This window comes from Phaenicophaeus curvirostris, chromosome 1, assembly GCF_032191515.1.
Source record: "Phaenicophaeus curvirostris isolate KB17595 chromosome 1, BPBGC_Pcur_1.0, whole genome shotgun sequence".
In the NCBI taxonomy this organism is placed as follows: domain Eukaryota; kingdom Metazoa; phylum Chordata; class Aves; order Cuculiformes; family Cuculidae; genus Phaenicophaeus; species Phaenicophaeus curvirostris.
In genome coordinates this window covers 97,841,183-97,865,919 of record NC_091392.1, presented here as the reverse complement: position 1 = coordinate 97,865,919, position 24,737 = coordinate 97,841,183, and the positions used below count along the sequence as shown (strand labels likewise).

At 36.7% G+C, this 24,737-nt stretch overlaps 1 protein-coding gene across 5 annotated transcripts in view; it reads right to left on the bottom strand.

Moving 5' to 3' along the window:
* The window catches only part of EPHA6 (EPH receptor A6), a 482,143-nt gene that overhangs the window by 80,264 nt on the left and 377,142 nt on the right, over positions 1-24,737 (bottom strand). For all 5 annotated transcript variants that reach the window (XM_069869229.1, XM_069869245.1, XM_069869237.1 and 2 more), the window contains one exon: positions 21,397-21,582. In XM_069869229.1, coding sequence (XP_069725330.1) covers positions 21,397-21,582 — 186 coding nt within the window. The remainder of the gene's footprint in view (positions 1-21,396; positions 21,583-24,737) is intronic.

The following is a 24,737-nucleotide window of genomic DNA, read 5'->3' as shown; positions in this document are numbered from 1 at the left end:
CTCCCTGTGAGTCATATTCCATATGTACAGACCTTGAGAAAAGCCAAAAGCTTGAACTTCACCATTGACGTTTTCCTACATTTAAATAGTGTTAAATGGCAAATAACTCAAGTTTCCTAGCCATCTTACAATAAGTTACTTTGTCATGGAAAGCAATGAAAACAAACCCAAATTTATGTCACTTATTGTACATATTCAGAAATAAAAACTAGGAACAGCAAATTTTGGAGCAATACTACCTGTGAATACAATGAGAAGAGCTAGAAGGCTAAAATTACTCAGGCTTTATAAGCAGCAAATAACTAAAAGAATATATAGAAATAATGGGGTTTTTTCACTCCTAAAAGGTAGGATTCAGTTGCTTAAGTGTAAATGCTTTGTGACATTTGAGATGCTCTAGAAAATCTGAGACATTCACATTTGAATGGCAGACATGACAAGACCTGCAGGAGATTTGCACTCTGAAAGTGGCAGCAAGAGGCAAAGCAGCAGTTGGATATGTAAGAATAGACACCTACTGTTGTTTCAGGCATCTGAATCCCATCCAAATAGTCTCCTGTCACCTCAAAAATGTTTCCAATTAAGTAGGATACTGAGCTACTTCACAAAAACTTCCACCAGAAGACTCTCAGTATTTTCCACAGAAGCTGAACACAGTTTTGTTCTGTTGGTGATGGTACATACCCACTCACATTTGCTGACCTGAGTGCAAACATTTCCACCAGTTTTGCTCCCATGTGCACTGCTGGGCATCCTCAGGGGCTCACATCCCACCCTCTCCTCTTCACCAGCTGCTGGCTTCTGTGCCCCACAGCACCTGAGCTGATGCCATGGCCCACAGGACCCACAGGGATAGAATCTGAAGCTGTTAAATTGCTCAGGTACAGGCAGGCAGGGCTATTAGCTTGTTCTGTTTGTGCCAAGGTCCCTAAGCCTTGCTGGATACAAACTAAGCAGTTTTTTGGTTTGGTTTTTTTTTTTTTCCTCATTACTGCAATTGTACTTGTGGGACCTTAGTAGAGCTTGTGGAAATGAGCTTTGAAAACAGGAGAACATTTTTAGAGTCACTGTGTCCAACAACCTGGCTGAAGCAGGTTATTAGAAAGCCTACTGAAGATGCAGACTGATCTTCAGCCCTGTTATTTGTTTTTGGGTTTTTTTTCCTATTTATTCCATTTTAAATTCATCTAATGCTTTCCATTTCAGGTGCTGTGTACTCTCGGACATCTAACAGCTTCAAATTCAAAAGGAGCTCTTTGGCAGCTTAATTTAACTGGAAGCAGATGGTCTAGAGAAGTCAGTTATTTATTTTTACCTGTACCATTCCTTTATTAGTACCATTAAAAGAAGACTTTAGTTTGTTACTCTTTTCCCCTAGATTTTTTTTAGAATTTGAAAAAGATGAAAAAAAAAAGCAGTTAGTGCATCCAACGTGAAAACCCACTCTGATATTTCTTCTATATAGTCAGTTGTCTTGATGTTCTCATACAGGGACTGTAAAATACAGCTTAGAGAAATTTCTTAGGAACTCTGCAGATGGAGGCTTTGGGGAAGTGACTCAAAAAGCTATAATGAGCTTTTTTGTTCAGTTTGGCAGGAAGAAACTGAATGACTTCAGGATATTTTCACTCATAACAGCAATCTGATGAAGGTGGGACCATAACATTTAGTAATGAAATACTAGAGAACAGATTGTAGAAATAGTTTTCCTGCTTCTGAATAGGGGAATTACTCAATGTTATCACTCAGTGTCTGGGAGAAGGCTGGCTTCTGTTATGAGCACCTTTCATTCTAAAACAAAACCTGCTTTTTATTGTTGCTAGTGTTTCCTCAGGGAAGTTAGAAGAAGAGTTAGAGCATTTTTTCAAAAATTATTGCAATATATTCATTACAGAAAGTACCAAAAACTGGTTGACTCTCTGTCACATAATTTTATTGATTTATCTTTTCTAGACCACCAGGAATTGCACAATACTTCATAATCCTTTATAGGGGAACATGTGGAAGGTTTTCATGAGGAATAGCTTTATAAAACTTTGAAATTATGATGTCAGATTTGTGAAGCATTCAAAAGGCTTGACTTGGAATGTCTAAAAAACAGATCAGAAGCAGGGCTAAAATTTATCTCCAATTAATTTGTTGGATCGTATTTTCAGTATATTTAGAAAGCGTGGATATAAAGAACTAATTTTAACAGTTTTGAATGGACTAATCTAGAGATTTATAATATGCTTTTAGAGCTTTTTAGAGCTTTTTGATACGTGTAAGCAAAGGAGATATAGAGTGGTATGCCTAAAACTGAATAGAAGAAACAGAAAAACAAAATACAAACTACTGTGCCAGGGATGCAGCTGAGGACTCCTCACTGTAGTAGTTTTACCCAGTGAGGTGGAGTTACTTCTAAAGGAACTCGTGTCAACATCTAAACCAGCAAAAGACCTTTGCATCTATCCTGCCCTACTTAAGGTCCAGAACTTAGGCAATACAGGGAATTAATTTGGCAGAATCTCTTCAGATAATGAATTTTCACATTTTCAAATGCAAAACAGGGTCTAAACATTGAATTTGAGAGGAATCTGTGCTGGGTAGTAGTCACCCAGGCAAGGTGTCTATTATAAAATCTGGGTGCTCTTGCTAGTTCTTAAGATTAGAGATTAACTATAGTGAAACATCACTTTCGTCCTAGGATGTGGCATGGGTATATGCTGCCTCCCTGACACATGCCCATGGAAAGTAAAATTTTATGTCCTCTTTGGAGGGGGACTATGATAATCTTGAGTCACAGCCTCAGTCTGTGATGCAGCCACTCACATACTTGGAATAATCTAGAGCTCCTTTTGTCTGCTTCTGAGTAACTATCTCACTTCAGTTGCTTTCAGCATCCCAGTTCTAAAGGTGACCCAGATTTAACTGCAGTTGTCAGGATAGTGACTTGAAGAAGTAGGATCAACAGGAACTCAACTACAACACCATGCATCACGTTGACCAGTTACTTCATTTTTTTGGGTATTGTTACATAGTTATATAGGTGATTAGCCACCATTGGTGATTTCGTCCATGAATACACTCTGCTGTGCCTTTAAAACAAGAATTCAGCTCATCTAAAATTGCAAGCAGTACTCATGAAAACTAAAAGAGTTTTCTGAGTATTTGTGAGCAAGTTGGTTACCTTCATTCGAAACATACTTTAGTAAAAGCTCTCTAAAATATTAAACAAACTGCATCACATACTTCTAGTTGAAGATATCCCTGCTTACTGCAGGGAAGTTGGACTAGATGACCTTCAGCCCCAAGCCACTCTATGATTCTATGATTCTGATTTGTCTCGAACAGTCTTAAAAATGGAATAACAGATGCTTAAAATTTCTCTTTTTGCTCCATCTTAAAAAGGCCATGTTCACTTAAAAATTTTATTTTAGAACAAAAGGTCATTTTTTTCCATGTTATTCTACACAAGAAAGTTTCTCCCTCAGAAAAAGCTGAGGAGTGACATCGTACAGCACATCCCCAGCAGGACTGCCCTTTCTCAAGAGTCAGCTGCCGTTATACTCAATAGGGCTGAAACTGTATCTTGCCTACAGTTAGGTGATTATCCTGAGAAGTGCAGCAGTCTTCCAAAGTATTCGATGACTCTAGGTTCACAAATGGTTCCCGGAAACAACGGGATGTAGTAGCCTCTTGGGAAAAAGTGCTGTAACCAAAATGCCTGTGATGCAGATGTGCCATAAAAGCAACAGGAACTAACCCACATGCAGAGAAATTCAGGGAGGTTGCACCTTTGTTGACAAATCAGTTTCCAATTGCAAACAATGACAAAACTTAAAAGAAGTTCCTAAAGAGCTCTTTGTAAAAGTTTTGAATCAGATATACTTACTAGTAAAAGCAGAAAAGAGGTGAACACTAGAAATACACGTCTCCGGAAGAAGATGAAATGGATATGGAGACCTGTGTGATTTGCAGAAAATAAAAGGGCAAGCAAAAGGGAGGACAGAAGAACTGATTAAAGAACTTAACACAGGGGTTTGGAAGAGATTTGAGTATATACTCACCTGCCTCGTATGAGCCTAGCTGTGGCAAAGCTAAATGATATTTTGCTTATTTTCACTGTGAGTGTTTTGCATGATAGCAAAATGATTAATTCAGGTTTCTGGATTATTTCTTTCCATGATTTTTTTGGTTTACTTCTCAGTTTAATTTTAATTCTGAATTTCCTTAATGTTATTGGCTTCGGAATAATAAAGCATCCACATGTTTTTGACTCATTTCTGAGAAGCAGACCACTACACCCTATTTCTTGGTGAATATATTTTAAAAGGCTCACTTTTCTGTATCAAGTCCCCTGCTCCAGACTTAAGTTTATGGGGTCTATCTGAAAACATGAAGAAGACAAACATTTGGTAGGGCAAAGTTGCTGTTCATGTCTTCAGCCCTGAAAAGTTTAACCTTGAGATCCTTACGAAAGACAATTCTCTCCTATGAACCCGAAGCGCTGGAGTTCTTTTATTTCTTGATTGATGGATAGGAATAAATCCAGACTTAAGAATATTTATATAGAATGAGACTATTTTAGAAAATCCCAATCACAGCAAATTCTGGCTTTACTTATGACTTCTCTGGGAGGAAAAGCAAATGATGAAAGAAGCTTACAATTCCTATGGAGGAAGTTACAGGATATTTGGGTAGAATATTAACATCTAATTTAATTTCCCTTGCTGCTTCTAGCCAAACAGGCAATTTAGAGGGAAAAAAATGAGGGAATCTCTTGAAAAGAGTTCTACAAACACTACAGCCATTTATTTTGTGATGTGCTAAATGTCAATGCACACTGGAGTTCTGGTTGCTGAGAAGACTGGTGTGACAACATTTATAAGATTAAGGCTTTTAACAGCAATAACAACTGTTGTGTTGAATCATCTTTGTAGTCTTAATGGTATAGTAATTGGAAATGCTGTGCTTGTGTTATGGGATAAAACAATCTGTGTGTGTTTAAGCTGTCTACTAAATAAGTATTTTTTGGTCAGAGCTTAAACTGAAAATAGCTTCAGCATGATGTTAAACAAGAACACAGAAATCTTTATGTATTTATAATTACGTATGATACCCAATGCTGTTCCAAGCACTCTATGCTGCACATTTGGATTTCATGATCACACATATATTATCAAATTAGCTGGAAAGAGAATACTTTAAAATTATAGTTTTAATTCGCGATAGAAAAAACAAAGCCTGTACTATTGGCCAAGCCCTTTGTGATTCATTTTGTACATGTCATGATTTTGGTGAACAATTAACCCATTACTAATTAGCAAAATTAATTTCATTTCAGTTGCCTTCTGATCTTCCAGTTTTCATAATTTTAAAAGGAAAGATCGTGAATAAAATCTGAGCATTCATATGATACAGAATTCTTCATTCTTTAAGACAGGAATCTCCAATGTTAAATGTTGATGGAGTCTTATAAGTGGGACCTTTAAGAAATTCCAAAGGCTTTTAAATTTTCAGATGTTCTTTTTCATCATATTTCCATAAAAAAGAGAGATAGGTTTTAATTTTGTGCTTCATGTTTAAAAATTGCAGTGAGTTTTAATTTAATGACTGAAATAGCTTTTCATGGGTGACATATGAAGATGAATGTATTCATGCAGCCTCCTACAAATTCTGCAGTTCTGTAATTATGCTCTGATTATCTACTCTTTTAGCATAGTTGCCCTGTAACAGTATGAACAAGGAGTAGGAGATAGATGCTCTCCACTTTCAGACAGCAGTAAGTATCATTGAAAAAGACTCAATATTTTCAGTTAAGAAAAACACTTGAGCTGAAGTTCCAAAGAGTCAATTGACAATATTTTTTAGTTATGTTAAACAAATGTAGGGTATGACTTAAGGGTGAGGATTCCTTTTGCTATATACATTCATATCATTCAGAATTCACATTTCACTCGTATCAATGAAATCAAGTAGAAAGGTTTGATTTTCTTCTTGGTTACAAACACTATCTGACTCCTTCAAACAAGCTATGCCATGATAGGAAGTAGGAAGATCATTATAATTATCATAACCTCAGATGAACTCTTTGATTAGAAATGTATTATATACTGACTTCTGACATTCACATATCCGTATTCTAGGTACAAAACCGCCTGTGGATAGGCTCAGTGAAAGTATCTTTACCCATATCCATGTCAGAAGCCAGGCTGGCAGCAGCTCCTGTAGCTATCTGATGGGCTTTGGCATATACACTGGCATTCTGCTGCCTTTTTGTTTCTTTTTTTTTTTTGAAAATACTACTGACCAAAGAGAATTAGATGTGCTTGTTAAGTATGTCTTTGTGGATATCAGTGTATTCAGAGGATTTTCTCTCAAGCTCAGAGACCACTTGGTGTTAAGGGTAAATGTGATGAGGTAAAACCTCTCTCATGTGATCTTCCTTATGCTAGTTTTGGCACCAGTGGTCCTGGCAAAACGAATATTGGGCACTCAGCTTTTAAATTTGCAATGAAGTCACATTTTTCAGTGTTTATAAAGGCATTCATTGAATATTAGAAGCAAATTGCCAATCTTATCTAAAACAGCAAAACATTGTTTGTATGGTGAAGAATGTACATCTTAGATGAAAAAAGAAGAAAAAGGAGAGTGGAAACTCATTTCTATTGTCAGCTTTGGGAGAAATTAACAAGTTTCTGTTGTTTTGGAATAAAAGAAATAAATTATGTGAATTCTACAAACTACAGTGCAGTAGTTTGTTTTAAATTCCTGCTATTATGAAAATTCTGTACTATGCTTCTCTAGATGAAATATTGAAATGAAGTCATTATCACCTAAACTTATTTACTTTCAAATTTTATTCAGTGGAAATTATCTTGTTAAAAGTTCAGTAGAAAAATGACAATATTTACTGACTGATGTAGTAATGAACCTATTCTGGAAATTCAGATTAAATACATTTGTGTTTACAGGATTGTCATCAGTGTTTTGTCCTTATATTAAAAACGTGCTTAAACTGAATACTCTGTAATCTCACACCATCTAATTATGGGGTTTTAAAAGACAGATTTTTTCCACATTACTTCTCTCTTTCAAATGTGTTCCTTTTAATAGTTTTAGCATCTACTCCTGATTTATAAGCAATGCTAAGGCTATATTAACCTGTGAAAAACTGTAAGATTTAAGAAGCAGCAGTTTTTTGCAACTAAAACTTCAAGAGCCTGGAATGGATCCCAGACAGTTTCTATATAAATTATTTACTCACCTGGAACCTGAACTATGTATGTATTAAGAATCAGAAAGATAATTATAGTCTGTGGATACAGAAAGACTCATAGTAGACAAGAAGTAAAGAAATGAATTTGGAGGTCAGGAATGTACAAAGAACTTAGTGATGGGCTGAGTTAGTAGATTCTGAATAAAGTTTACAGATGAAAACTATATTAAAATTATGACATTATTTAGCGTGGATGTTGATAATAATGCTACAGGACTGGTGGAAGCAGAAATGTTTATCTGCCTTGGATGGAGCTGCAGTGCTGAGTGAGATCAGCAAGCAAAAAGCATGGCTGTGTGTTCACTGCAAGCCTCTGTCATTAAAGCTCTCAGTTGCTCTCCAATGCAGAATACAGAAAACACATAGCACTTTTCAACACACTATAACTCACACAAGTCTGCCCAGATTTTCATTGCATAATACGACTATTCTGCTTCCAAATTTCTAAGATTTCTCATAAATCACTGAAAATGGCTACTTTCAGCAGCCATTTAGTTCTGTACATTGGAAAATTAATCTGTACAAGGGAAGCATGTCCAAGTTGGCATCATTTTATACATGCGCCTTGATTCCTGTGTGAAGAGGATGTTTCTGGTCTGAGATAGAGAGAAAGTCTTCCTTACTTAGAGAAACCTATCTACAGTTTGCTAAAACAAACTGGTATTACCTCCTTCTCAAGAATTTTCTCTTTTCTCTTCCACTCTCTTTCTGCCTCATGCAAAGTATTACAGCTATAGTTGTTTATAGGAATCCTTGCATCACAAAAATTTTGTAAATAACCAAATTTCTTCTTTGCTTCTTTTCCTCACATCCAACTTGTGTATTTTCATAAAATGCAATATCAGATAACTTATATGAGAAAATTACCATTCCATATTTAATTCTCCTCCTTCCCATGAATCTGCTGTTAAACAGATATCAATATGGTTGAGATTCTAAATTTGCATTAGAAATTAAGGTATGAGTCTTTAAGCTGTAGTAAAGGCCACAATGCAACCTCTTGAGGCAGAGGTTTATACCATAAAGCATGTGTGACATCTGGACAACCCCTACCATAACTACCAGCTGACCTAGCAGTTCCCTAGGTCTGATAGTCTCTCTGTTCTGGGGTGATAGGAGATTGACAAAAAGGCTTTAATTTACTCTAGTTACAATAAATGTAATGACCATAATGCCATTGCTGGCATTCCCCTTCAACTAACTACTGACGTTGGTCTTGCACTTTAGGTTCCATCACAAATTTGGCCAAGTGAACTGGCAAGTCTAAGCAACATAGAATAAGAAAACCTTATTATATAATTTCTTATTCACATACGTGGAAATGCATGTAAAATTTAAATAGATGTCAACTGGAGAAGTGGTACAGCTTTTCTGGAGCAGTTTTAATGACTTAAATATTCAGCAGTCTATCAGAACTTAAGTATGCAAGCTGATCTATGTAATTTGCACATTATATGATTACACAAAACATTCTCATTTGTTCTGTGAAGGCTGTGACTCAGACTGCTGACAACTAGAACCTGGCAGCGTAACATAGCTGAAAGTGCTAACGCCAACACTATTGGTCCATAAATTCTGTTACTATGTCCCATGTGACAAAGCACAGATAACTGCACTCTGATTTTGGTAGTGACTCAGACATTTACATCAGTTTAAAAAAGTTATTTAAGGATCTCAAAAGAAGCCTGACCAGCAGGTCAAGGGAGGTGATTCTGCCCCTCTACTCGTCTCTGCAGAGACCCCACCCAATGTACTGTCTCCAGCTCTGAATTCCTCAGCATGGGAAAGACATTAAGTTGTTGGAAAAGGTCCAGGAGAGGGCCACAAAAATTGTCAGAAGCATGGAACACCTGTCCTATAGAGACAGGCTGAGGGAGTTGGGGTAGTTAAGCCCGGATAGAGAAGGCTCCGGAGAGACCTTCTTGCAGCCTTCCAGTGGTAAAAAGGGCCAGTAAGAAAGATGGGGACAGGCTTTTTATTAGGGCCTGTTGTGACAACACTTTTTAAACTAAAAGTGGGTAGATTTAGACCAATGTAAGGAAAAAAATGTTTTATGGTGAGGGTGGTGACACAATAGAACAGGTTGCCCAGAGAGGTGGTAGAACACCCATCCCTAGAAACATTCAAGGTCAGGCTGGGCAGGGCTCTGAGCAGCCAGTCTTAGCTGAAAACATCCCTGCTCACTGTCAGGGGATTGGACTAGATGACCTTTAAAGGTTCATTCCAACCCAAACTATTCTATGATGTCAGCTTACAAAGATATCTAGTTACTACCTTGTACCTGTTTACTTTAATGAAGACTTATGCATTTTGTGAGGTTTGCAGAAATACTGAGATACATACTTCCACCCTTAAGAAACCTGAAACCCACTGGACTAGTGAAGGTTAATTGTTCACTATATTTGACAACTCTTCTGTAATATGGCTCCACTATTATTAAATTATTTAGTTGTAATGGTTATGGCTTCGATAGCATTCTGCCCTCTGAGTTTCCAAGCACTTCACAAATGAACTTGTAAGTGCCCAAAATAATCCTTTCACACATGTAAGGCAGCAAGTTTATCCAAAGAATTGGAGAAATGCAAACAAAACTGTGAGGGTGAACAAGAACTCTTTAGCCACAAGCAAACTTTAGACAACTTTAAGATAACACACTGAAAATAACTTTGTACTGAAGCGAAAGCACCCCGGATATACTAATTGATAAACTCAGTCAGTGAGAGTGGCAGCTGTTTCTCTTTAAAAAAATTACAATGGACACTCAACAATCACCGTCAGTATGTCTCCTGTTTTTCATCTTGTCACCTCTAGGAGCTCCTGTGTTCCTTGGTATCATGCATGGATCTAGACCAAACACCCACCATGGAACAGAAACATTGAATTATTTCTGTTATTTTGGTATCTAATCTAGATTTCTACCCTAAAAGTGTAGCCTTAGCATAATATCTTAACTAAAGTGATCGTGAAGCAAAATGATGGTAAAACCTGGTGTTATAAGGCTTCTGCCTTAAGCAAGACACATAAGAACCAACTGTAACTGATGAAAATACGAATATATATATACACACACACATATATACACACTCCTAGCTGTGATAGTCTCTCTGGCACAAGGTCTCGTACGTCACTGCAGCCCATAGTAACTTTAACTACCTGAGCTTGTGCATAGCATTCAACAGTGTCTCGTACAACATTCTTGTCTCCAAATTGGAGAGACATGGATTTGACTGACGGACTGCTTGGTGGATAAGGAATCGGCTGGGTGGTTGCACTCAAAGAGTCGTGGTTAATGGCTCAGTGTCCAAGGGGAGACCGGTGACAAGTGCCATTCCACAGGGGCTGGCACTGGGACTGGTGTTTGATATCTTTGTCAGAGACATGGACAGTGGGATTGAGGGAAGCTCAACATGAGCCAGCAATGTCTGCTTGCAGCCTAGAAAGCAAGCCGTCAAGGAGCTGATTCTGTGAGACCTCATCTGGTGTACTGCATTCAGTTCTGGAGACCTCAGCACAGGAAGGACATGGATCTGTTAGGGTGAGTGCAGCAGAAGGCCACAAAGACGATCAGAGGTCACCTTTCCTATGAGGACAGGGTGAGAGTTTGGCTTGTTTAGCATAGAGAAGAGAAGGCTCCAGGAAGGAAAAAAGCAACCTTCCAGTATTCAAAGGGGGCCTACAGGAAAGATGGGTAGGGGTTCTTTATCAGGGAATGCAATGATAGGACAAGGGTTAACAGCTGTAAGCTGAAAGAGGGGAGATTTAGTTTATATATTCGGAAGATTTTCTTTTACTGTGAGGGTGTTGGGGCACTGGAACAGATTGCTGAGAGAAGTCATGGATGCCCCATCCCTGGAGGTGTTCAAGGCCAGGTTGGATGGAGTTTTGAGCAACCTGGTCTAGCAGAAGGTGTCCCTGCCCGTGGCAGGAGGGTTGGAACTAGATGATCTTTAAGGTCTCTTCCAACCCAACTCAACCCATTCTGTGATTCTATTATTCTATTTATAACAAGTCTTTCATTCCTTAGGTGACTGGTAGTACAAGAACTACAACTAGAGACTAAGAGACTAATGGCAGGACAAAAGAAAGAAATGGAGTAAGCAAAAATATTCTGAGGCACTGACATGCCAATCTTGACTACGTTAAATCAGGATCCATATAAGCTTGTATTTTAAATTGTATTCTGTGATTTAACTAATTTTGCTTGGTGCTTTCCTTAAGTTTCCCCAGTCTAGAGTATCACAGTTGCACTGATTTGGTGTATTTAAGGACTTTCACTTCCTACTTTCAGATGATATAATCACTCTCATGGTTTGAAATTTGGCAGATATGCACATAACATTCCTCTACCACAATGTGGTTAAAGTTTTAATTCTTAGGCTGCTCTGTGTCAGGATACTGTAAATCTAGGTTTACATGCCATGGCCAAAGTCAATAAAATTAATTTCTCTTGGCAGTGAAGAAAGCCAGAAATTATTTTAATTTTGATTTTTGTTTTATTATTGACTCATTCAGTTGCCTTGCCTTCCACACCTCATAGTTAACATGCTGCAAATGAGCAACTATTAAATTCCTTGTGCCTATACAATGATTTATGGCTTTGCTGTTTTCAAAGTGCATTAACATTTTCTCTGATCTTACTGCTTATCCTATTGATTCTCTCTTGGGCATCCAAACACATTATATATTTCATTTTCTGTGATACTTACCATTCATACCTTATTCTACATGGTTTGCCACCTCATACTTGACAGCTCCATTATGGAAATTTCAGAGAAAGCTATATTTGTGAGAATTTTATATTTTAATTCAAAGGTCTTGGCTGAATTTTCAAAAGCAAAGTTACTATGAAAGAAGGGGTTTTCCAGGTTAATTTTTATAAGCTATTGCAACAAATAGAGGTCTATGATTTTTTTGAAGCATTCTGAACTTTTTTTTGGTTTTCAAATCAATCATGAATGGTAAGACCTCAATTAAATACTGTCCACTGGCATTTAACTAAACTACATATTTCAAAAATTGCAATATGCGGCTCCTGGTACTGTGGAGGTGTTTCACAAGCAAAATACTGGGGAGTACAGGTGGGTAGATATGCCTGCCTAAGATAGTCATGACAGTCCCTGAAGCATATAACAAAAACTAGAAAAAATAATTAAAACATTTGCAAATACTTAGAAGATTACAATGTTGCAAGTAACAATCTGCACACACTTCTCAAAAGCAGATTCTACACCAGTCCAATTTCTGCATGTGACAAATAGTTCTCACAGATACAAGAGATAGGAATGGTTGGACTCGATGATCCGGTGGGTCTCTTCCAACCTGGTTATTCTATGATTCTATGATTATACACACATATTCCAGATTAGTCACAGTCAAGACAGTGCACTCTGCTTTACTGTTCTAATGCAACCACTGGACCATCAGGGTAGTAACAGCTGGGAAACCATCCTCAGAGGCTCACCGTCAACCTGAAAAGATACAAATAGTACAGTCCAGGGCTTTTGATACCGTTGTTTTTTCCGTATAGTGCCTAGGATGCTGGAAATGAGAGTGTGTTTCTAAAACTGAGAAAGACATCAAAGTGGGAAGTGCTCTTGGAAACTGGATTCAGAAGGCAAAACAACTTGGCATGGTAGGGAACGGTGTGAGAAAACATAGAACAAAATTCTGCGAAGACAAAGCAGATCTGTGGAGAAGGCTGTAAACAATCACACAAATAACATTCTGGGGGAAAGACTAGACAGCCAGCTGTTTCATAGAAAAGAATCTATGAGTAATGATAAATCAAAATACAATTCAACAATTGTTGCTATTGAAAACTACATATATTTAAAAATAAGTAAAACAGCTTACATTTGAAATAACTCATTCCCACTTACTAGAGGAAGGTAAGGTTCAGCATCCACTCTAGAAAGCTGTACTTTAAAAAAGAAATTGACTGGAATAAGTCCAGCGGAAAGCATTAAGAATGACCAAAGGTTTAGCAAAGGTATACTATGAAAAAAGACTTGACAGAACCTGGGTGATTTACCAAAGACATTAAAGACATTGCAATGATCTACAAATGTAAAATATTGCTGCAAAGAGGAAAAGCACATGCTGTTGCACAAGAGAAAGGAGGAGTTAATGGCCTTAAGATGCAGTAAAACCCCCTTCTATTTATCTCTAGGAAGATTAAGTATGAGGATAGTTAAACACTCAACAGATTGGTCAGGGAGGCTGTGGAATTTTCAACAGGAGAGGTTTCTGAGAATCGGATAGGTAACCATCTATCCGTACTACTTTAAAGATAATAGATTCTGCCTTGAGGCAGAATGATTGACAAGATGACCTCTCAGTGTCTTTCACAGCCCAATGCTGTATATTCTGTGAATTACAAAAGAATGATTTATTGTTGAAAAATAGTACAAATTTAAGCATTTATTTAATTTACCTTTGAGAAGGTAAATTCTCAGTTTTGAGAGTACTGTAATATTTATCAATTAGGTTGAAGCTTACCAAATAATACTTCTGATATAATCTGACTTTGATAGGCTCTAAAATACAGGAAAACCTCTCTTAGATATCACTATCAATTATTCTTAAACTCAGCATGTTGTGATACTAATTTCAGTGAGAGCATCTCAGTTCTCAGCAAAGATTTAGCAACAACAAAGTTGCAACAGGACTTTACTAGTTCATGTATACAGAATAAGAAATGAATGTATCAAAACATTATCAAAATATATCAACCAAACACAACTTGTGAATCAGGATTACTGATTGTTCTATATACACTCTGTAAACCCACTCACTCCTTTACCCGTTGATTGCACTTGCAATTGTCATTTATAATTGTCCTCCTCATTGCTCATACAGTTTTCCTACACAGGCAACAGATCAGACATACCGTTGCAGCAAAACTTCTAGCATAGTGCAATTATATTGCCTTCTGCTATTCACTAAATCTTCTGGTTACTGTTGTTAGAAAAAGCCCCAAATCTTCATATATCACCTACAAATAAAGCACTTTAACTTATTGTACCATTTTCTTCTCTACTTTAATGGTGGAGGAAGAAATCGCACGCTTTATTCAGATATATGGAAATGCAACTACTTGCTGCTAATAGTTATGCTAATTATGCAAATTGATGACCACATTTTTCCTTAAAAAGAAAAATTATCTGACAATTTTTTATCTGCAAGACTTCATCTTCTTATGGCTGTTGGTAAAAATGATTATTTTCACCTATTTTTCTACCATAACCACATCTCACATCAAAGCATCTAAATAGCTTTAGAAGTCAGGTCCTACATATCTGAATACAGACATATGAAAGCAAATGATCTGGAAAAAAGTGAAATTCTGTTTGTCAGGAATAACTTATAAAAGTAGAATTATAAAGGTTCAGTTATGTTAGATACTGCATCACGCTACTAACAAGTTGCTATCTTTTTGACCATTTGACAATATGCTTTTTCTTCATCACTTTTTGTCCTTTAAAAGATATTACAGCAGACTTGAAAGTTATAACACATACCTTGCTAGCTGCAAAACAGAGAAGCGGAAATGTGACTGATTTGAACATTTGGAGCCCATTATGACCCATTAATTTTTGCAAAAGTAAATTTAAATATCTTGCATTGTTATGAAAGAAAGAAAAATGTTTTTTTTTTCAGAGGTTTTAAAGCTAATTTATTTCAAGTATGTGTCATTCAGGAGATACAGTTATTGTGTATTCTTAAATTTTGGCAGCTACCTTCAACAAATGGACTGCGTGATAGCTATATGTGTTATTTGAAATATCCACACACATGCATGCATGCGTAAAAATATCTCAGTAGCATCGACATTAATACCAGTTCATGAAGAGCAGCCAGTTTTCCAAGAAGGCTATAAATATTTAAGTTTGTCTGTGTTACAGCAGTCATGTCCACAGATATAACTTTCAACTCTTTATTTTAGATGATTTTTTTATAAATTGATCTAATAAATTTGGCTAATAGTGCAGGTGGTGGATGTGGGTTTTGCATTAATTTGCTGGACACTGAATTCAGTAACATGTTGTGATATTTATCTATGAAACACCATACAAAGGAAAATAATGTACCAAGCCAAATTAAAGTTATATCCTCATTTACTGACCAATTTATAACACAACTCAAATTCTGTGGTTTTGTGTATCAACAAGTGCACAGCTACACTATGCTTCATCAGACAAATCCAACTTTATGCCTAATGCTGTGTAAAGCCCACTGGCTACCATGACACGCATATAGTCTCACCACCACTCTGTGTTACAGTGGATCGTCCATAAGCAGAACGGAAGATATTCAGGGATGAATAATGTCTTCATACCCTGCTGTGTATCTGTGTATCAGGTGTAAGTGCCTGTCAGTGCAATGGTTAGGTTCAAGTGGTGGGTCTGAAGCCATTTTGGCCTCCAACAAGTACATCTGTGCCTGGAAATGCCAGTGATATCTTCAGTGATGTCCTGTGATTAGTGACAGAAGTAAATGTCAAGATTTGAAATTGGTTACATTATAAGTTCTAAACAATACTGTAATGCTACCATGGAATTTATTAACATTAGATGTTTTCCATTGGCCTTAAAGTTTCTACTTTTCAGAAATAATGATAAATACTGTAACTTAGATAATTTTTTGTGGTGTGTAATAATGATATTTTGTTAGCTATCATGGTGTAGCCTATTTCAAATTGTCACAACTTAACTCTTAAAAGTTCAACATTTAAACTTTGCACAATCACATTTCCTGGAAGTACAATTTCACTATCCCTGACCAAGGCAAGAGTGTTACAAACAATGCCATGAAGTTTCCTCAATCCTTTTGCATAACAACCAAGCATACAATGCTCTTTGTACTGCAAAATGAATGCTGAACTCCATGTAACAGTCAACCTGTTTACGTGTTGGAGAAAAGGGTGCGATTATATTGATTACACAAAGGGCTCAAAGGTCTGGAATACAATGCCTTGGCTGAAAATAATGTAAAAAAAATCCATTGTTACCTCCTGCATTTTTGAAAAATGAAAAATGGATCAGTTTTGAAGGACTACACACTACAAAGTTTGGTGAAAGAAGATCATGCTGCTGCTTTGCCACCCTCATAAACCAGGCAAGGTACACTGACTTTAGGACTCTTGCATTGAATAGGTTATATACAATAATTTGAAAAGAAATTCAAAGGTTACAGCTTTAAATTTAATCTGCCAGTTCATAGAGTCATAGAATCATAGAATCACCAGGTTGGAAAAGACCTCTTGGATTATCGCGTCCAACCATTCCTACCTGCGATGAAACTATGTCCCTGAGCACCTGGTCTACCCATCTTTTAAACACCTCCAGGGAAGGTGAATCAACCACCTCCATGGGCAGCCTCTGCCAGTGCCCAATGACCCTTTCTGTGAAAAAATTTTTCCTGATATCCAGTCTGAACCTCCCCTGGTGCAACTTGAGGCCATTCCCCCTTGTCCTGTCCCCTGTCACTTCGGAGAAGAGGCCAGCACCCTCCTCTCTACAACCTCCTTTCAGGTAGTTATAGAGAGCAATGAGGTCTCCCCTCAGCCTCCTCTTCTCCAGGCTAAACAACCCCAGCTCCCTCAGCTGCTCCTTGTAAGACTTGTTCTCCAGCCCCTTCACCAGCTTTGTTCCACTCCTCTTTACACGCTCCAGAGCCTCAACATCCTTCTTGTGGTGAGGGGCCCAGAAATGAACACAGGATTCAAGGAGCGGTCTCACCAGTGCCGAGTACAGAGGGAGAATAACCTCCCTGGATCTGCTGGTCACGCCGTTTCTGATCCAAGCCAAGATGCCATTGGCCTTCTTGGCCACCTGGGCACACTGCTGGCTCATGTTCAGTCGCTGTCAACCAACACCCCCAGGTCCCTCTCCTCCAGGCAGCTTTCTAGACAGACTTCTCCTAGTCTGTAGCACTGCACAGGGTTGTTGTGCCCCAAGTGCAGAACTCGGCATTTGGCCTTGTTAAACCTCATGCCACTGGACTTGGCCCATAGACAGCCTGTTCAGATCCTTTTGCAGAACCTCCCTACCCTCCAGCAGATCAACACTTCCTCCCAGCTTAGTGTTATCTGCAAATGAATACCTGACGCTTTCAGAACTGTGACAGCATTCACAATTTGCAAGTCATTAAAGCAAAAGAGTGTGGAGACAACAAGGGAGTTGAAGGTGTCATTCGTAACTCAGACTCAATGTTATTAACATGTGAGTTTACATGGAACCAAAAACCTAGGTTCTGTCTTCTTTCACCTTCCTTTTATGAAAAGATTAACCTGAAAATTCTTCTGGAGAATAACAATGCACAGAATGTTGTCAAAGAAAATGAATGCCTTAAAAAAGATTCCTCTTGTGCATGGGACAGATGCAAATCCTCCTGTAATCGAAGTTCAGAAACAGAAGTAAATCCTTAGAAATTAATTTTAACAATTAAGAATTGAAAGTTATTTGGGGCAAAGTCTGAGGGGGAGAGAAACAAAATACGTTTATGACTACAATAAAGCCCTTGCATGCATTGATATTTTATATCACAATATTAGGTAAGAGTGGAAAGGTCATGCTTTAAACTATTGTGTAAGATACCATAATCTAAGCTACCTATAGATTACAGTTTGGCTACTGTAACACCAATAACTTCTTCCAGTACTGTTACAATAGTCAGAGACCGTTTTTTTCAAATCTTTTGTAGATATAATTATGTTGGCAGATGTCCGCTGTAAGCTTAGCTTTAATTTACTTTACAGACGTAAAGGGGAAGTTCGCAACACAAACTTCAACATGAAGATGTCCATGAAAGACACATTTTACTTCTATATAGCCCTGATCTCAATGTTGGTTACGTATGTTCATGCTGGAGAAAGAAGTTTTATTTTTCTTACACCTGCATGTTAAATAGCAGCAGCGTGGACAATGACATGCAACATAGCTGAGCATGGCCTAAGACACCTAAAAGGAGATCCCAAAATTGTCACTGTGGTAATATGACTTGAAAGGGAAACTTAGAAGTTTTTATATAGTGCCTAAGCATCTCTCAACAATTTGCAAGGGAATAAGCAGACTTTTGTGGCATAATGTGCAAAGAATGTTGTTGCTAAACCAAACTGAACAGGAATAAAGTTTCCCTTGTGACTTTTGATTAGCAGTATAAGCAAACTTTTGGGTCCAGATTCTGTGTTACAGCGTATTTGCCTGGGTCTGGCAAAACTGCCCTTGAAATGAACTCTCTGCTAACAGAAAACTTTTGCTACAGCAACTGTTCTGCCCACTGCTCTCTGTGATTAGGGACTGCAGTTAGGACAAATGAGAAATGAAGCAATCGGAAAAGGGGATGAAAACTTTTTCAGACCTACTTCTGAATTGGCTTTCATATTTTCATAGCATACAGTACATATTCTATAGCAATTCTGAAAACAGTATCATTTAAAAATTAACACCTGCTTAGATGGTAGCACCAGATAAAAGCTCTCATTTGTACTGAACAGGCAAATTTGTTATTGCCCTAGTCAATAGCTATTGACCTGGTTGAGCACTTCTGGTTATTACAATCAAATACTTTTTCTTTCTTGTTCAATCGTCAATGACACTGTAGTGGAAGGTACTGCTTATAAACTGATGCAATGTATACCAGCAGCTGTTAGAAGTTAATGACTAATGGTTATAAAGATGAAAGCCTATTCTAAGAACAGCAGTACACATCTCTTAATCAAATTTACTGCATCCAATATGCCTTTATAGGTTAGCGGAACTGTAATGCACCTCAGATAAATAGTTCCTTCTGTTATTAATCTAAATTTTAACATAAAATACCTTTTAATCATACTATCATTACATAAATAATTTGGCTAGGACAAGGTTCTGTCTGACTTCTACAGCACACCTTTTAGTTGCAGGATATTTCTGTGCCATGTTGGCTTTTGCAATCCTAAGTTTAGGATTTAGCAAAATGCAAGGTAACTGCTCTGCTCCCATTTGAAGCTATGTTATAATCTAAATACAACAGAGGGGGCAGTATAAATTCAAGGCAACATCCTAAAGATAAACTGTCAAGAGAAGCACAGCAGAGTTCATGTCTGTGCTGCTCAGCCTGCCTCCTAGCTTCTTCCCTGCAACAGAGCAGTGCTGCACAACTTCGTCTCTTACACTTTATGTAACTTGCACTTTCCATGCCTTAGGACCAAATTGGTTGATTACTCATATATTTCTTTCAGTCTGTAATTACTGCTCTATAATTGTTTTATTATTTTAAACCTTCCTGACCCTAAAATATTTAATCTCAAACTTTCTCTACCTATATCTATGAGAGATGTATATTTTCATGGACAGTGTGACTATAGCAGTAACAGCTACCATTTTTATATTACTTCTAAGCAAGCATCCAAAAAAAAAAAAAGTTTGTTGACTCCTTAGAGAAAAGCAGAACTGCTAATAATAACTACTTGTCTTAGTTGTCTATAATCACTTTTCGTGTAGAAAAGGAACAAATACTCAGCTGTCAGAGCACTGATTTATCTGTTTGTTTCTTTTTTCTGAATGCAATCTTATTTCCCTCTAGACATTGGATGATGAGACATTACAGAAAGAAAATTTATAAATGTGGCAAAGATTAAACAATCATTCCATTGCCAAGTACATTATACTGTACTCCATTTGCACCATCTAATTGAAATTTAACAACATTCATAAATCATAGCCATTAGCCTTTTTCAGAAATTATACATAAGCTGCTAGATCCACAACATGGATTCTAGTCGTACCTGTTACACTGGCTCATGAACTGCCCATGTTGGTGAAGACCTGGAATTCAATTGCTGTTATACTGCTTATTATGAAGCAAGAAGCTAAATTCAATTAAGTTCCTGCATATTTGCATCTCTTGATAAAGGTCTCCAGTATTATCTCATGTTCTTGTTTATTGGCAGCAGAACAATTGCTGACAGATGAGCAATGGAGGAAACTAAGCCATATCTTTCCAGAAGTTGGCAACGTAATGAATATTTTCAGTCTAGTAACCAAATATTCCTAAATAACACTAAATTTATCCTTGGAATACTGTGTGAAATAAAAAAGGAAAACATCCTCTTCATCTTAATTTAGAACCACAGAGAGACAAATTTAAACAAGGTCATCCTATAAACCTATTGCAGTTCCATTCCAGTAACACAAATTCAGGACCTATGTTTTTATCTTTGTGTTCTGTTTACCAAACATAGATTTGGATGTTGTAACCAGATGAAACCAGGAAATATTCATAACACATATATTGTATTTAATGTGACAGAGGACTTCATTGTTTTATGCACACAACACTTGATCTTTAAAAGAAAATAGAAGTACTGCAAATCAGCAAACAACATGGCTTAGTTAAGACAACAATTAATTTTGAGGAGAGTATAACTTATAAGTTTTTAATTCATTACTGCAAAAAGCTGACATTGAAGAAATTACATGCATGCTAAGGAGACTTCTTACTTAATTGTTAAACGATAACTGGATATTTCAGCAATTCAGGTAAGTCCATAACAACACTAAAAATGCTAGATTTCAGAGGTAAGGGATATCCCTTGGCAGCTGAAACAGGTATAAAGAGTATGACATTTCACAGATTATTCTGGAATTGTAGTGAATCATTTGTAAGTGCACAATAAGTTTAAAAGAGTTTACGTTTTATTCCTTTAAAATAGGAAATTAATCTCTTCTGGTACCGAATCCAGTTAAACACAACCAAATAAAAAATAAGTGCTTGTGGGAAAAGAAGAATATAACTGTTATCTTACAACACAATTTGACTTCACTGTCAACTTAGTTTCACTTATGGTTTTCTCTAATGTATTCAGTGTGCCTATAAGCAAATTCTGCAGTCTAGCTCATAAGAACCTGCAAAGACTTTACTTGAATGAGGAGGATTTTTACTAAAAATAAGAATAAAACATTTCTAATTGAAAAAACATACGCTACGAATTTCTTATTATGGTTCCAAACTCTACAGTATCTACAGTCACTTTACGGTTTGGATAATTACTTAGAATTGCAATCCATATTGAATGTGGAAGTAATGCTCAATTTTTATACTAAATTACATAGAATGGAAAAAACCACAAAAAACTATTAATAGTAACTTACTTTTTGTAACAACACCTTCAAGGCGAATTATATTTGGGTGATCAAATTGTCCCATGATACTGGCCTCTCTCAGGAAATCTCTTCTCTGCCTGTCCAGATAGCCACCTTTTAGAGTTTTAATTGCGACAGGTATCTCTCTTTTTCCTGGAGTCTTCAGACGTCCACTGCATACTTCTCCAAACTCACCTTAAATAGATAAAATATTTGCTAATTATTCACAGTGTCTAAAAAACTACAGTGCAGTTTGTATTACTGAACATGAACACTATTTTTCAAAATAACCCTCAATAGCTGTCTTAAAAGCTGTCTTTTATAATAGTTCAGAGTTATTTGTACTTGTCAATGAAACATGAATGCAAAAATATTCAAAAAACTCACACATCCCATAGAAGTGGACAAAGAAATAACGCATGGGATATTCAAGTTCCCAGGATTCACCACATCCCAGGAAAGGAGAATATGCAGCATCTCTTCTAAACAAATAATCACTTTTCCTTTGTGCCACATCATGAGATCATGGGGACTTGTACTATTACTGTAATAGCCAAACCATCTTCCCTCCACAGCGTGGTTCGCCTGCTTGACTGACGCTTTGAGAATTAGCCTCGATAGCAATATGTTTGTGATATAACTGAACATGCTACAAGTAAGGGATGCAACGACACTTAGATTTTGATTCTAATGATGACAAAATATCTATCTAAAGTATCTATTTGTAGCAATCATAGAGGTGTCATGCACTAAGACCTATATGAAAAGAAATGCTGTGAGAATATCGGAATACCTGACTATCCTCCTTTTAAAATGTAGTTAATGCTATCATACCCCAGGAAAGCACTTGCACTTGATTTATGTAAATAGACTCAGACACCTACTTGAAATTAATTACGTATTTCAGTTTTCAGACAGCCAAAGGCCAATAGTTTCAGCAAATCAGGATTAAGATGTGTAATGAAAGAATCTCAGAGCTTGCTTTACCTGATGTTTTCCTGTGTATGTAATGGCCTTTGAAGAATGCATGTCTTCTCACATTCCCTTTACACACTTTGTGATTAAGTTTATATGGAAATCACAACTCTCCTTTGATCTTGAAGCCACTGAAGTTATTTAAAGCCCTTACCCTACTTTGGATGCTTCAGATAGTTTTCAATAGGTCATAAATCAGTAAAAGGAAAACAATGTTCTCAAAAATATTTCAAAGCACTTCTCAGTGCAGGGTTCTCCATAGCAAAACTAAATTCTTTACTCCAGCCATTTTAGAATCAGAACTGTCAAAAAACAAAAAAGAAGGCATAAACAGATACATATTTAACTGGAGGAAATGATTTGTTACTCCCTCCATTAAATGCTGTCTGAATTAGTTTTCCTTAAACTTTAAGGACAGAATAAGAAAATTAAGAGTTCTATGCTGTAATAGTGTGATAGTATGTCTTCACATATTAACCAAACTTAGAGGAGAGAAACCTTAACAAAAGAAGCTTCACTTCAGAAAACAATAATTCCCTGATGTTATAGGGTTAGAATGAATATTGTCATACTGATTTGGTTTGATTACATTCTGTTGCTTCCACTAAAAAAGAACAAAGTTTTATTAGCCAATAAGATCCAGTATGAGAGGAAGGATGAAGAAAACAATTTCATAGCTTGTCTTTTACTTCAAAACAGAGACACCACCAAGTGCAAGAGTACAATTAACAGATGCTAAACATAACCTCTGAATAAATGAGCAGCTTCTTAAAAAGCTAGCAAAAGCAAAGCGTCCTAGGTCTTCCTTCTGCCAAAAATAACCCCATTTGTTTCATTTCTAATTAATTTTTAAATTAAAACAAAGCATATGCTTCCCTGAATATCTGTGTGTATGTGTGAAAATATATGTCACCAGACCAATGCTCTGGGAATCATTTGACAAAAGGGGAAATTGGATACGAATTCTCCTATACAATTTTGCCCCTTCAGCTCTTAGAATGATCTCCTTGTAAGTTTGCTTGCCTGACTACTGCCACTTAAAAAGTAGTAGCTAATTTGAACTTCTGAAGTCTTACCATAATCTTACCATAAAACAAAGTCTCAAACCTGAGTGTTTTGAAGACATGGCATATCAGTCTTCCTTTCCATGATACATCCAGCAGTGCTAGAATGCATCTTTAAAGCCATAACATTATTGCGTATCACTAGCTTTTCAAACTTAAATGCCTAAAATGAGAAGAATGTCCCATTTTTTCTTGATGAAACAATGAAAAGCAAAAATACTGCAGCATTAATATCCAGATTTTTAAAGACATTTCATGATCAATAAATCTGCAGAATTGCAAAATCTCATTTTTGAGAATAATTTGGAAAAGACATGTTATAGAATAAATCATCTTGCTAGTATAACTTTATACAACTTCAGAAGTTACAAAATAATAGCATTCATACCTCAGGGATTGTAAAGGGCCGTTCATGAAGTGTTTTGAAATGAGTTAAACTGACGGAGGCAGGTGAAGGATACACAAAGCCAAGATTTATTACCCATACAGCATCCAAAGCAGGAGAAGGAACATCATGTCTCCTTCCTGACCTGTTTCTTTCCCCCAGTTTGGATGCATGACTGGTACAGTTAGAAAGAAGTGTCACTCCATTTGGATACTGGGATTGAGTAAAATGGTGAACACAAAGATGAACACTAATTTTTTGTGATGTGATCTCAAACAGACTGTAAGATATCATCAGCCCACAGAACAGACAGTTACTACATTTAGCAACCTGAAGTATATGTAATAACTCCTAGTTCTGGTTTAGACTAGATGGAGATGAATGTCATAATATAAAGCATTGAACTATCTACACTGAGAAAGAGTTTGACAAGATTTCACCCCACAGTATTTTTTTCTACACTTTTGTTCAGATAAAGCATCTTGAATGTTCTTAAAGTCAAAGGGGAATGTGTTCAACAAAAGGGAATTTAAATTCTAAGAATCTAAGTGTCATTGATCAAGTCTGAAAATAAACAAGACAAATATTCACCCTCCAGCAGTAAAGGTTCATCACTGCATGTGTAATAAATAGAAGCTAAGAGCCACATGTCAACAAAGTTGACAACTTTCCTCACTCCAGGGAAAAAAATGGTAATAACTAGAGAAAAAGACATGGAGTTCATTGTCTGTTCCAGTTTTAATAAAGTGTAAAGAATCCCTGGTTTAATGATACAAGCCCCGCACATCTTACTGTATGTTATAAAAAAACCAAACCTAATTGAGAAGTCTAGAATCTTACTCTTAGATTTTTGCACCTCTATGAAGAGACTGAAACATAAGACAAAACCAAAAAATCAGGGAGTCTTTGTTTTTTAAGTTTATAGT